Consider the following 13,168-nt stretch of genomic DNA (forward strand, 5'->3'; position numbering starts at 1 on the left):
ATTTAGTCCGTCCATTGCATGCCCTAAGCGATAGAGCTAGGGTAAGTGAGTTGAGTTACATTACCAATGATGACCATAGTTTAGTAGGGGTAGTCAGAGGATCGGGTATAGACCAGTAAAGATCTTCTTCAGTGGAAGCGGAATGAGTAGGGTCAATGAGGGTTTCGAAATGCCAATTAAAATCACCCCCTACGATCAACCATTTTTCTGGGTCCAAGGTAGGAATAAAATGTCCCAGGTGGTCGATTGTGGCAGATTCTTGACTGTTGTTAACAGGGCGGGAATACACGTTGATTAGGGCGATTTTCGTCTTTAAGGGAAAGGAGAGCAGGACATATTGGATGTTGTTTGTGGCTGTTATCATCTGCCCTGCCCTGCAACCAAGATGAGTGCCTACCCAGATGGAAAGGCCGCCTGAGGGTCTTCCCCTCCTCCCAAGGTTGCCGGGATGTTAAATGAGGCAAATCCCCATTCGGTGGAAGTTTTGCCTCGTCCATGTCTTCAGAAAGAAGCATATGTCATGTTCATCAACAAAATCACCCAAGTCAGGGCAGGGCAGTTTGTTTTTAATACCTGCCGAATTACACAAAAGTATCCTCATCCAGCTGACTTGCCCCCTTTCCCCACTTAGAACCCCAGGGACACTAGCAGGGTGAGGTGCAGGGTCACCCTTGTAAACCACATACTGCATATCTGGTGCCCCTCTCAATTGACCTTCTCTTCTTGCACCACCCGGCAAAAGGGGGAAATAACCTACCTCCTGCCGGATCAGTCTGATGAGGGAGGTTTAAACTGTTACTCCTGTGCATTTCGGGCCACAGCCCTCTTTACCCAATAGAGCCACACCCTTAGGTGGTCCCTCCAACAGTCAGTCTACCTCCTCAAGGCAGCCATATCTGTTGTTCACCGGAATATTGGATTTAGGGGTACCTAGTATGGGCATCCCAGATTCCCTCCTGGAAAAACCCTGAACCCTTTAGGGGGGTGAAGAGGAGGTACACAACTTCTAGGGTATGATTGGTGTTGTGGATAGAATAAGTCCAGTGAGTGGAGACTCATACCTGTTGGAGGATTATAGCAGTTGGGGTGGTTTTGAGTAAATTGGTGACAGTATTGGGGTTAATAAAATGAATGACTACACACTTACCCAGTTCGCTCTTTCTGCGGTTACGTACCTACCCAACCCTTCTAACCAATAATATCTGCCATGCTCTGGCATAATCAAAGTGCTTATATCTAGCCAGCTAGAACAGACATATGTTTCACAGCTCAAATTGGATTTCCTTTAGGTGGGATTCAGTTGGCGGGACACCTGTCAAAACAGCTACGCACAGGGAGCACGGAGGGGGAAGGTTTATGCTGGGCAGGTTTGTGCTTGGATGGGCCTGTATCACCTTACTGAATTCCTTTACCTGTTGCCCACTAGCATGTCAATTAATAGCTTGATCTTGGGTGCTGGATTTATCTCGCTGCCTGGGATGGGAAGACCTATTTCTAGCACTGGTCTAGAGGCTAGCAAACCTGCCTCTCTGGTGCACATGATCACTTTTCTACCCTGTCTCTTGTCTGTTGGAGGGACCCTCGTGGGCATTCGTCTCCTCCCCAGGCAGGGATGTTGGGCCCACACTATCTGCTTGGTAGCCCATGTCAATCCCTCTCCCCGGCTTGCTGGAAGAATGATTTTGAGAATCAATTAGTCTAGCTTCCCCTGTCGCAAGTGTTTTCTGTAATCTGTCTAGGCGCTTAATAAGAGGGGTCACTTCTTCTATGATAATGGCCCTCAAATTGTTCTGCAGATCTGTCATCAGATTCAAAGCCCATGCCGGATAGGTTTGATCTATGCTGTCTGTCGGCATTCTACCAGGGGTCTGTTCTCGCTCTTCTCCCCCCTCCGAATGGACTAAATTGCCCTCACAGCATTTCTGTTTTTTTTAGAACAACCCTCCGGTGGTAGCTTGCGCTTTCCGTTCTTGGGAATGCTCGTGGTAGTTCTACTCTTGCGCACTGCTTTCTTGTAAGGGACAGCCAGAGGAGGTGGCAGGGGTTGGGCATCTAACTGTGTTTGGGGGTATCTGATAGCATGGCCACATCAGGCGGTGGCATAAATAAATCAGGTGTAAGTGATAACCGCCTTTCCGTTAACTCGATTTCAGTATCCACCACCTCTATTGCCCTCTGCAACATTTTGTCTACAGCTGTTGGTGATGGTGGCATTGGGGGTGCACTTATGGTTTTGGATTTGGCTGGGCCTGCCCTCCTCCCCATTTTATAACCTCCTGCTGGTCTAGCACCCCAGCTCTCTGCGCCCTGAATCTAAACGCCAAGTGTCTGGTGTATAAAACCTGCGATGAGCTTAGCAACTTAGAAAAAAAACTGAAGAAAATAACCAGGTAAAACAAAATGCCGACTACAGCATCGCCTTTCCCATACTGTCCTGCCCAACTCGTTTGCTCTATAAGTGGGGTGTCAGTTCAATATTTTGGTTCTTGGAGCTCCACAGTGGACAGTTCGAGCCAGTGTTGTGGATAATAGATCATCGATAGGAGATGCTTGGTCCGAAGGGGCACAGGGGGCAATAGAAGTCTTACCAGCTAATACTGCAGAGTCATGGGTCGCAACAGAAAAGGGTTATGGCCCTGCCCTGCCTCTTCCTGTCGATGACTGGCGCAGGACAGGCCCGCCCTTGGCCTGGGCTTCGCTCGCGTCCCGCACTGCGGGAGCCCGCTGGCGTTTGAATGTGGCACCTCCGGGCGCGAGGATGACGGTGTGCGCTAGGGAGGGAGGGCGGTGGGTTGTGGGGCTGTGAGTCCTGGCCCCTGCTGGACTGCTGGGCAAAGTGGTGGCAAGTTTTCTTGAGCATGCGTCCCGTGCTGCGGGAGCCCACTGGCGTTTAAATGCGGCGCCTCTGGCCGCGAGAATGATGGTGTGCGTTAGGGAGGGAGCGAGGTGGATTGTGGGGCTGTGAGTTCTGGCCCTGGCTAGACAGCTGGGCAAAGTGGCGGCAAGTTTCCTTGAGCGTGCTCTTGTTATCTCATGCATTTACTCCAGTGCTTCAAGTAGGGATAGATTCATTGAAATTGATTAGTAAAGGAAAGATGTGGGATTTTCCTATGAGTTGTCAACATGTGTGCCTTTTAGTTGGATGAATAGGTGGATAGAGAGGAGTTTGGAAAGCCTTTATAAGAGTCCATTGTAATCTGAAAGATTTAGGATGTATCAGGGAGTGAAGGAAAAGGGAGGCATTGAAGTTGTTTTTCACATATATAAATTTATAATGACACACATATATACATATACATACAAACACACATGTACACATTCATATCTCTATAGAAAGCATAAATCCATAAATACGCACATGTGCATACATGAATCAATATTTACATGGCCAGATATACAGAAATAAGGAATGCATCGATCTACATACACTAATATGTACATCATTTTATTATTTTTTAAATATCTTTAAATATGTATATCCTCGCAGAACAAAGTTGTTAAGCATAAATCCATATACATACACACATGTATATACACAACATCCTCTACATACCCAGATATATATCGTTTTGTTATGTTTGAATATACATGCAGTGTCAATAATTAATTTTGTATTCTTTGTTTTGGAAATGTAATGATAAAGGGTAGGAGAGAATCCATTTCAGCAATCTTTAGGTAAAGGTTTTATTTATGTTTTGGCAGATTGGGAGGAATTCGTAAATCGATGATACTCCCACCACATCAAACCCCTCTCTCCCTCTCTATTTAGTCAGAGTCCCAGGTCAACCTTTCCACCACATGAAAACTGAGTTATATGATGATCATCCTGCCCAGTTTGAGGATGGGATGAACACCACCCAGTTCCCCTGGTTGGGACTGCCATACAAGAGATGGCATACACGTACAGTGAAAATATTAAATGGCCCAATGCCTATGGAAAAAGCTCCCTGCACATTAAGACCTTTACTCCCACTCTGGGAGCATGTTTTCTGTGAACAAAAAAATAAGCAATGGCAGCAGCTCCCTTCGTCGCAAAGAGATCCACACCAAGCAGGTGACGATCTCTTAAATATAGCAGAGTGTCCTCCACCATGGAGGCAGAAGTCATGATTTCCATCCCGCTGGGGCACTCGCGAGTCACAACTGTTGCTTAAATAAGGCCCCTAGTCTTGGAGGTGGAACCCTAAAGTGTGGAACGTAATGAGGAAGAATAGGACTAAAAGTAATTTGGTTTAAGTCCCCTTCTCTCTTACTCACATTTTTCTGGGTTCTCTATCTCCTAAAATCCCTCAATCTCATCAACATTACATGCTCATAGATCTTTTGCTAGCTATTGCTTTTCAACTTATCACTACTAATTGGAAGCAAGCTACTAATGTTACATTCCACGCTTGGTGGAATGCGGTTTGCTTTCATCACCGACTTGATACCAATTATGTTACCCCCATCTCCCTAGCAATTAAAAGAGACCTCCTCTGGCTCCCTTTGGTAAATTACTTGTCCTCATCTGCTCCCTCAGCCATTACCTCCAATGTTAGATCAGTTGAAGTACGAAAACCACCTTGATTTCCCATTGCCTTTTTCTCTCTTAATATTACTTCTTGAATGCTTCTTATTATTGGTTTTGATTACATTGCATAATCTTGTCAGTTCTTCAATTATTGATATGCTTACGTTGTTTTTCTCTACATATATTCCTTGATTGCATTTGGTATATATTCCTTTGTAATTTGTAATATCATAATTTTCTTTATATTGTTTAATCCAATGACTTATCATTTTATCTGTTTCTTCATTTATGTTTATGTATTGTTTTCTCTTTAATTTTTTTATAAACTCAAACTTAAAAAAAAGTAATTTGGTTCCAAATAAGAAAAAGAAACATTGATTGGGCCAAACTTTACATTAGTCTCACAAACCACAAATACAATAAAGCAGTTCCTCAAATATTATGGTGTACAATTATGGGTCTGAATATGTTGCAATCACATATTTACCAGTTGACTTTCATTTCTCTTGTTTTAATTTTCCCTTCCATGGGATACCTGATCAAGAAAGAAATATAGATTGTCTATTACTCTAGCAAAGATAAACAATTTAATAAATCAGTATTTAGCTATTAATTATTTATTGGCAGTACCTGATAGTTATCCTGTTCTTATCCTTATTTAAGGTGTTAAGTATTTTCTTTTCACTTGTTCTTAGCTGCACATCCGAAAATTCCTTACAAGTTGATACCATGGATATCTAAAAAATGTAATAGATAAAAAAGATAATAGATTTATTTGAAAAATATTACATCATCATGGAATCAAAATCAAAAGAAGAAAGGTCGCGATATTGTAGAACGTTCTTTTCCATCAGCTCGAAACTCCCGGGATGACAGCAATTCAGTGTTTCAGCCTATACAGCTAATTTGCCATATATTTCCCTATCCCTTACTTTAAAAATAAATAAAAAGAGCTTGTGAAGGGTATTTAAAAAAAACGCTTTTAAATTATTTCTAGTAAATTGTAAAGACGTATGCCTTTTTACTTACAAAGTTTAAAGTAATTCAATATAATTGGCAATATAGCCTGTTTAAGGCTGCACACATTTTACATTTGTGCATGTGCTTCCTGGTCTTTCCAAAGTAAGCAGAAAAAAATGTGACTTTGAAAGAACCGCTCTGGGGTCCCTGCGCATGGGCGGAACTATTCAAAGTTTAAGATTATCAATGAAGATCCCCTGAGAGAGAATTGTCTCTTTTCTTTTGAGAAGAATCTAAAAGCTTAGACAATGGGAAGACGTTGCTTTTATGATCAAAAAGACCTACCAAGGACATATCTTTCACAGTCTTTTTGCAAGGACATTCGAGCAGTTTGGTGATAACGCTTACATTCTGCACAAGCTACTTGAAAGTTGATTCTATACTTCACTAAACACCATGCATGGCGTATGTGTTCACAACCCTTCAAGCGCACAGTCATCTAAATTGCTATGGTCTGACATTAGGAGAATAATATCTGGGCCTTCAGGGAACCCAATATGAGTAAGGTTACATACATTTGCTCAAGATCGCAATCAATCAATCAATCAGTGGCTCTAAAGAGGGGCTACTCACCCTTGAGGGCCTCACAGCGCAGGGTCGGGAGGGGGAATCATTTGAAGAGCCAGGTCTTGAGGTCCTTCTCGAATTGGGTAAGCGAGGTGGAGGGGCAGGGTGTTCCAGGGCTTCGCGGCGAGACAGGAGAAAGAACTACCACCGGTTCTGGTCTTGTGGATCATGGAGACGGAGGCTAGGGCGTGTTGGGTGGAACAAAGTTGTCTGGCGGTATATTGAATGGGAGACAGTAGTTCAGGTATGCTGACCCTTTGTTGTGGAGAGTTTTGCAAGCATGTGTGAGGAGCTTGAAGATGATTTTCTTGTTGGCTGGGAGCCAGTGGAATTGTTGGAAGTGTTGCGTGATGTGGCTGAGGTGGGGGACGTCGATGACCAGTCTGGCTGCGGCATTTTGAATGTTCAGTAGTTTATTGAGCTGTTTCTGAGTAACGCTGGCGTAGAGTGCGTTGCCGTAGTCGAGTCTGCTGGTGATGGGTGCATGGGTGACCGCCTGGATTCTGTGGGGATCCATCTGAATGTCTTTTGGAGCAGGCAGAGCATGTGGAAGCAGGCTGAGGAAACTGCATTGATTTGACTGTTCATTGTGAGCGATGAGTCCAGTATAATGTCAGGGTTGCGAGCATGGTCCATTGGAGGGGGAGGAGATCCCAGAGCAGCTAGCAACCAGGAGTCGTCCCAGGATGAAGGGATAGGTCCCACGATGAGTAATGCTGTCTTGGGCGAGCTGAGCTTGAGGCAGCTGTCTTTCATCCAGGTAGCAATGGCCTTCATATTGCTGTAGAAGTTGGTTCTGGTGGTTGTGGGTTCATTGGTGAGGGAGAGGATCAGCTGGGTGTCGCCGGCGTAGGAGATGATGTTGACTCCTTGGCTTCTGATGATGACTGCGTGGTGAGCCATGTAGACGTTGAAGTGGGTGGGGCTCAGGGAGGAGCCCTGGGGAACTCTCCAGCTGATCTCTATGGAGGAATGGAGGTGAGGAAAGAGAGGATCCTTCCAGTGCCATGCTGTGGATGCCGGCATTGTGGAGTCTCGTGATTAGGATGTGGTGGGAGATGCTGTTGAATGTGGCCAGGATTTCCAGTAGGATGAGGGCTGTGGTCTTGCGCCGGTCGACGAGCGTGCGGATGTGGTTGTTGGTGGCGAGGAGTGTGGTCTCAGTGCTGTGGTTGCTTTGGAAGCAGGATTGGGAGGTGTCCATGAAGTTGTTCACTTCAATGAACTTGGAGAGTTGGGCGTTGATGGCCTTCTAGATGACCTTGGCTGGGGAGGGGAGGATGGATATGGATTTGAAGTTTTTGAGGTCTGTCGGGTCTGAAGACGGCTTCTTTAGCTGGGGGTTTATCTCTGCGTGTTTCCAGACTTCGGGGTAAGTTGAGGTTTTGATGGATCAGTTAATAGCACAGTGAAGTTGGGGAGCGACGGCGATTTCACCATTGTCCCTGTAACATTCATTGAGACAGAGCATACCATATCCTTTAAGGGATGTTATTGAAGTGTTGTTGTTCAAACTAATTATGGTACATGCAATTGGAGGAACTAGAGACATTTTTAGATTCATAATAACAATGTTCCAATGTTCTTTTCTGGATAAAATCAAAAATGCATGCTGAGGGAGAGACGTCTGGTGGCTTATTGGCATGTTGAGGAGCGCCACAATAGTCACCCCATTACTAGGATTACAGTGGCCCTGGGCCGCCTGGTTACTACTCAAGTGGACATACACACAGTGTTCACAGACCATTATCAAACTCTATATGATCCCCAACAGAGGATCACCAGGCCCAGGTCTGAGGCTAGCTTGATGAGGTTACACTACCTATCATTGATCCCGACAGTTTAGTGGAACTCAATGCACTTCTCACAGAACAAGAAAACTAGGGTGCCATTGGGGCACTACTACGAGTAAGACACCAGGGCATGACGGTTTATCAGTCAAGTTTTACAAGTCTTATCAGGACCTCTTTGTACCTAAGCTCCTGGAGTGGTATTACACAGTGTTAACAGAGGGTCAGCTTCAGCCAACGCTCTGCAAGGTTCTACTTGTGTCACTCCCCAAAACTGGCAAGGATCCGATAGAGGTGATATCCTACCGGCCACCTTCCATACTCGGGACAGGCAACAAAATTTAAAGAAAAATCATCACGGTACGACTGCTGGAATACCTTCCTCTTCTGGTGCATCCAAACCGAAATGGCTTCATCCCAGGCAGGTCGACTACATTTAATATCCGCAGACTTGACAGGGTGCTGGAGATGGCTCCTGCTCTCTGGGCGAACACAGCACCTATAGTGCTGGATTTAGAAAAGGCACTCGATACAATAGACTGGGATTTATGTTTTCAACAATGATGGCAATGAGCCTAAAGGGTGGGCTATAGGGGCTCTATAGCTTATTAGAGTCTTCTATGCTGAGCCTACTGCCCGGGTGAAGATAGGCCAATGTATTTCTCCCCCTTTACCGGTGAACAAGTGTCAATATTGGACAATACAATGCTGATGTACATCAGGATATATGTACGTATAAAAACAAAGTAGCATCTCTGCTGTTGAATTTAGCGGATGTGCTCTCCCCCTCAACCCCAGGTCAGAAATGCGTGGTTAGGCAGGCCCTGAGACCTAGGCCTGAAGCAACTGATTGACAGATCACAGGTGGAGGGACACGTAACCCTAGACAGAACAAATAAACAGGAAAATCCAGATCGATCCCACAGACAGCAACACCACAATGGTCTCAGAAGATGGGCCCCAATAAATCCCTTTTGGGTGGAGGGGCGAGCATCCTCAAAAACACCACAAAATCAGATGCCACATGAAGTTAGGAACACACAGCCAATCAGAACAGAGCATTTACATTACACTCAGTGATCAATTGCTCCTCATGCCGGACATCTGGACGCATACCCACTGGCCTTTCAGTATGTTCACACAAGGACAAGGCCCACCTGTACCTATCAAACCCCGACTTATGGTCCTGTGATTAGGCTTAAACGTCTGTTGCCAAAGGAATGCATAAATCATTTTATGATTTTTCATGTAAAGTATAGAATGCCAGCCAAATCCAATGTGCTTGGAGACAGTCTTCAGATCCTGACCCTGTTGCCTGATCTCCCGGCCGCTGCGTTTAATTACTAAACAAATGTACCTGCTTTGCCAAAAGACTCTTGTCTATCATTTTTTTCAAAGGTAAATTCATATTTAAGCAACATTTTGGCAAGCCATAGAGGAAAGATTGGTTCTTTGAGCCCAACTGCAGCTGAAAGAAATGGATCCTGGCCACACAGATTCACATCTGCGCAACAAGATCGGTGAGCAGACGCTGCAATTGATTGAAAGTTCTGCTGAATCCAGGGGGTAGAAGTCCATCCTGAAGCCGCCATCAGTGGGTTCGAGACTACATCTGATACTTAGTCCCAGCATTTGGCATAACACAAACTAGGAAGGGTGAGAATCATTTGTTGCTTGAACCACTGGGTGTAACACACAGGGTACACTTTTTTCTGGATGTGATACAGAGGCCGCTTGGACCACTGGGCAAGATACAGAAGGTGCGCATAAGCTCTGCGTGTGATGTAGTGCCAGCATCTCAATCATTATTTAGTCAAAAGGAGATTTCTTAGTGATATTGGTTTCCTGACACTGCCAGTATCTGAAAGAAGTGAGATGTGCTATTCGCTTGGTCTACTGGGCATGACACAGCTGCTAAGCATGATACCTGGATGTGATATAGGGTGTAAGTCGGACGTTAGGGAAAAATTGGTCTTTTGGAGAGTAAGGTGTAGCTTGTGCTTGGCCAAAGAGGGCCTCCAGTTGTCAAATTGCTCCTTCTTCTCTGAATAAATTGTTGTTATCTTTGTCCTCAAGCTGATATTGACAGACTATCGGGCTCACTTATTACCATGTACCGCACAGAGCCTCCCCATATCATCGGGCAGCATGCTCTAGGAGCAGGCTAAGGTTTTTTAGACAGTTACAATTTTTTCTGTTAGTGTTTATCCTCCATCTTTTTTCTCTTTCTCTCTCTCTCTCTCTCTCTCTCTCTCATCATTGCAGTATTCCGATGTCACATTCACGATGTTTTGGATAGTCTTGATGGTGTTGGTAAATCATTGCAACTGTGTTTTATGTTAAACGTTGTGTCTTGTTAAGGACTTATTATAGGTATGAAGAACTTACCATGCCTGCAGACTGTTGAGCCATATCTGCTATTCTGTTGCAAAGAAATCAGTGTTTTGAATCTAACCCTTGCACTTTCTTACAGGTTGCTATTTTTCATATGTGTTGATTTATACAATAAGTTTTGTTTGATGTTTGGGGGGCATAGCTTGGCCCGTTGCAAGATGGTCGCACTCTAAGTGGGCTCTGCCGGCCAAGCTCGAGATCCGATAACATCCTGCAGACAAGGGCTTTTCCAACAGCCACAACCTGTGTACCCTGACTACTCCTCACAAGTGGCATGGCTTGGAGCTGTTCCGGCCTCCCTGAGTCGCTCGGTGACTGTTCGACTGCGGAGCTGGGCCCATTCCTTGCGGGCTTGCAGGAGTCCAATCATTCTTCCTCTGCCGCTAGCAGGGCTTAACTGGGACTCCGTGCAGCCGGAGGAATGTCGGAGGTTCGTGCTGACTCCCGGTGAGTGCTTTCGCCGCCGGGGCTCTCTGCGGCGAGGTTGGGGGCATACGTGCTGAACTGCCCGGTCCAGGCCTAGGGAGCTCCGGCGCCATTTTCCACCCCCGGTCTCGCCTGGCGTATTCTCTGCCCGCTCTAGGTGCCCAGGCCGGGAACGTTAGCGGTGTGCCCCCCACGCCTCCTCATTGCATCTGCCCTGGGCTGGTGTGCGCTCCTCATTCCCTGACTGCAGTGCTCTGCGGAGATTTCTGGACCTGCTCTCGACCCCTGCGGCCTCTCCCGGCGAATCCTGACGCCGCGGTCCACAGCACACAAATCATCGGAGGCCTGGCCTTACTGAGGCCTATTCAGATTCTCTTCGCCCAGCCTGCTACCTGAGGCTTCTGCGTCTCCTTGTTAACAAACAATTTCACAGCTGGTGCAGAAGCCAATTATTCAGGATACTTCGGCAAACAAATAAACACACACCTCTCAAATTTTAAAAAAGGGCCGTGTGCATCCTGCCGCTGGTCCGGTACACAGACAAAATATCGATTTTTAAATATCGATATGCAAAAATATCGAAGTTTAAATATCGATATACAAAAATATCGAAGGTAAGTAATATCGACAGTCTAAATATCGATATTGGCATGATATCAGTAATATCGAAGTTGTAAATATCGATGTTAATAATATCGAAATTAATAACTTTGATGTTACTAATATCAATTTTTAAATAAATTTAGTGTATATTATATTGTATTTATTATGTTTTATTATTTATTTTTAATGTTATTTTATTAAATATTGTCTTTTACTACTGTAGCGGGTTGTGGGTTTATAGGGGAATAGGGTGGGAAGTAATTTAATTATGTTAAATTAATTATTAATTAGTAGGAATTATTAATTAATTAATTGAGAATTAATTTTTTATTATTTTTAATTAATTTATTAATAGATAAATATGTTCTGTAGCGGGTTATGGGTTTATAGGGGAATAGGGTGGGAAGTAATTTAATAATAATTAATTAATTGATATATGTTTGTACATATTTTAATTAATAATTAATTGGTAATTAATTTCTATTCATTAGTTAATTAATTATTATAATTTTTTACATATTTATAATTATTAATTAGTTGGTAATTAATTATTATTAATTATTTAATTACATTAATTATAGTAATTTTTTTATATATAATTTATTGTTATTCTTAATTAATTAATTGTGCAAAATAATATTAATTATTAAATTAAATTAATTACAGCAAATGTGCTAATATATTTACTTTATTGTTATTGTTAATTAATAATTAATTGGTAATTAAATAATATTAATTAATTTTGGGTACAGGGGTATTTTTAGGGTTCAGGGTCAGTTTTCAGTTCATGGGTACAGGGGTATTTTTAGGGTTCAGGGTCAGTTTTCAGTTCATGGGTAAAGGGGTATTTTTAGGGTTCAGGGTCAGTTTTCAGTTTTTGGGTAAAGGGGTATTTTTAGGGTTCAGGGTCAGTTTTCAGTTTTTGGGTAAAGGGGTATTTTTAGGGTTCTGGGTCAGTTTTCAGTTCATGGGTAAAGGGGTATTTTTAGGGGTCAGGGTCAGTTTTCAGTTTTTGGGTAAAGGTGTATTTTTAGGGTTTAGGGTCAGTTTTCAGTTTTTGGGTAAAGGGGTATTTTTAGGGTTCAGGGTCAGTTTTCAGTTTTTGGGTAAAGGGGTATTTTTAGGGTTATGGGTCAGTTTTCAGTTCATGGGTAAAGGGGTATTTTTAGGGTTCAGGGTCAGTTTTCAGTTTTTGGGTAAAGGGGTATTTTTAGGGTTCAGGGTCAGTTTTCAGTTCATGGGTGAAGGGGTATTTTTAGGGTTCAGGGTCAGTTTTGGGTTTTTGGGTAAAGGGGTATTTTTAGGGTTCAGGGTCAGTTTTGGGGTTTTGGGGTACAGTCGTACAGGGTAAAAATAAAATAAATTTAAATTAAATCAATTAAATGAAATTAAAAAATATAAAATTACATTAAATTATTAAGTTTTTAATTTATTTTAAATGTATATGTATTAGTTTTAATTTTTTAATTATGTTTTAATATTTTTATTTAATATTTGTAACATTATATGTATTTTATAATTATTTGTACATTATTATTAATACATTTAAAAAAACGATATTTTTAATTTCGATATTTTTGTACTACGATATTATTTTTTCGATATTTTTGTACTTACCTTGTTAGGGATAGGATTCCTATATTTTTGACTTCGATATTTTTGTTCCGATATTTTTGTATTTCGATATTTTTGATTTCGATATTTTGTCAGACATTCGGCTGGTCCTGCTCTCTCCCCCAAGTCTGCTGCTGCTACCTGAGGCGGGGTGTGCCCGATCCCCTTGGCCTCGGCCCTGGGAGCTTGGTGCTGCTCTCGCTGTTGGCCGTGCCAGGCCCAGCACCTCTGCTGTTGCCGGGGG

The 13,168-nt window shown here is 43.2% G+C and overlaps 1 protein-coding gene across 9 annotated transcripts in view; it reads right to left on the reverse strand.

The window, feature by feature from the left end:
• Positions 1-13,168, reverse strand: part of HFM1 (helicase for meiosis 1) — a 4,349,684-nt gene that overhangs the window by 1,534,867 nt on the left and 2,801,649 nt on the right. For all 9 annotated transcript variants that reach the window (XM_078646278.1, XM_078646275.1, XM_078646244.1 and 6 more), the window contains 2 exons: positions 5,141-5,247; positions 4,998-5,045 (listed from right to left, as the gene is read on the reverse strand). In XM_078646278.1, the coding sequence (XP_078502404.1) occupies positions 4,998-5,045; positions 5,141-5,247 (155 nt within the window). The remainder of the gene's footprint in view (positions 1-4,997; positions 5,046-5,140; positions 5,248-13,168) is intronic.

This window comes from Lissotriton helveticus, chromosome 1_1 (assembly GCF_964261635.1).
Source record: "Lissotriton helveticus chromosome 1_1, aLisHel1.1, whole genome shotgun sequence".
Classification (NCBI taxonomy): Eukaryota; Metazoa; Chordata; class Amphibia; order Caudata; family Salamandridae; genus Lissotriton; species Lissotriton helveticus.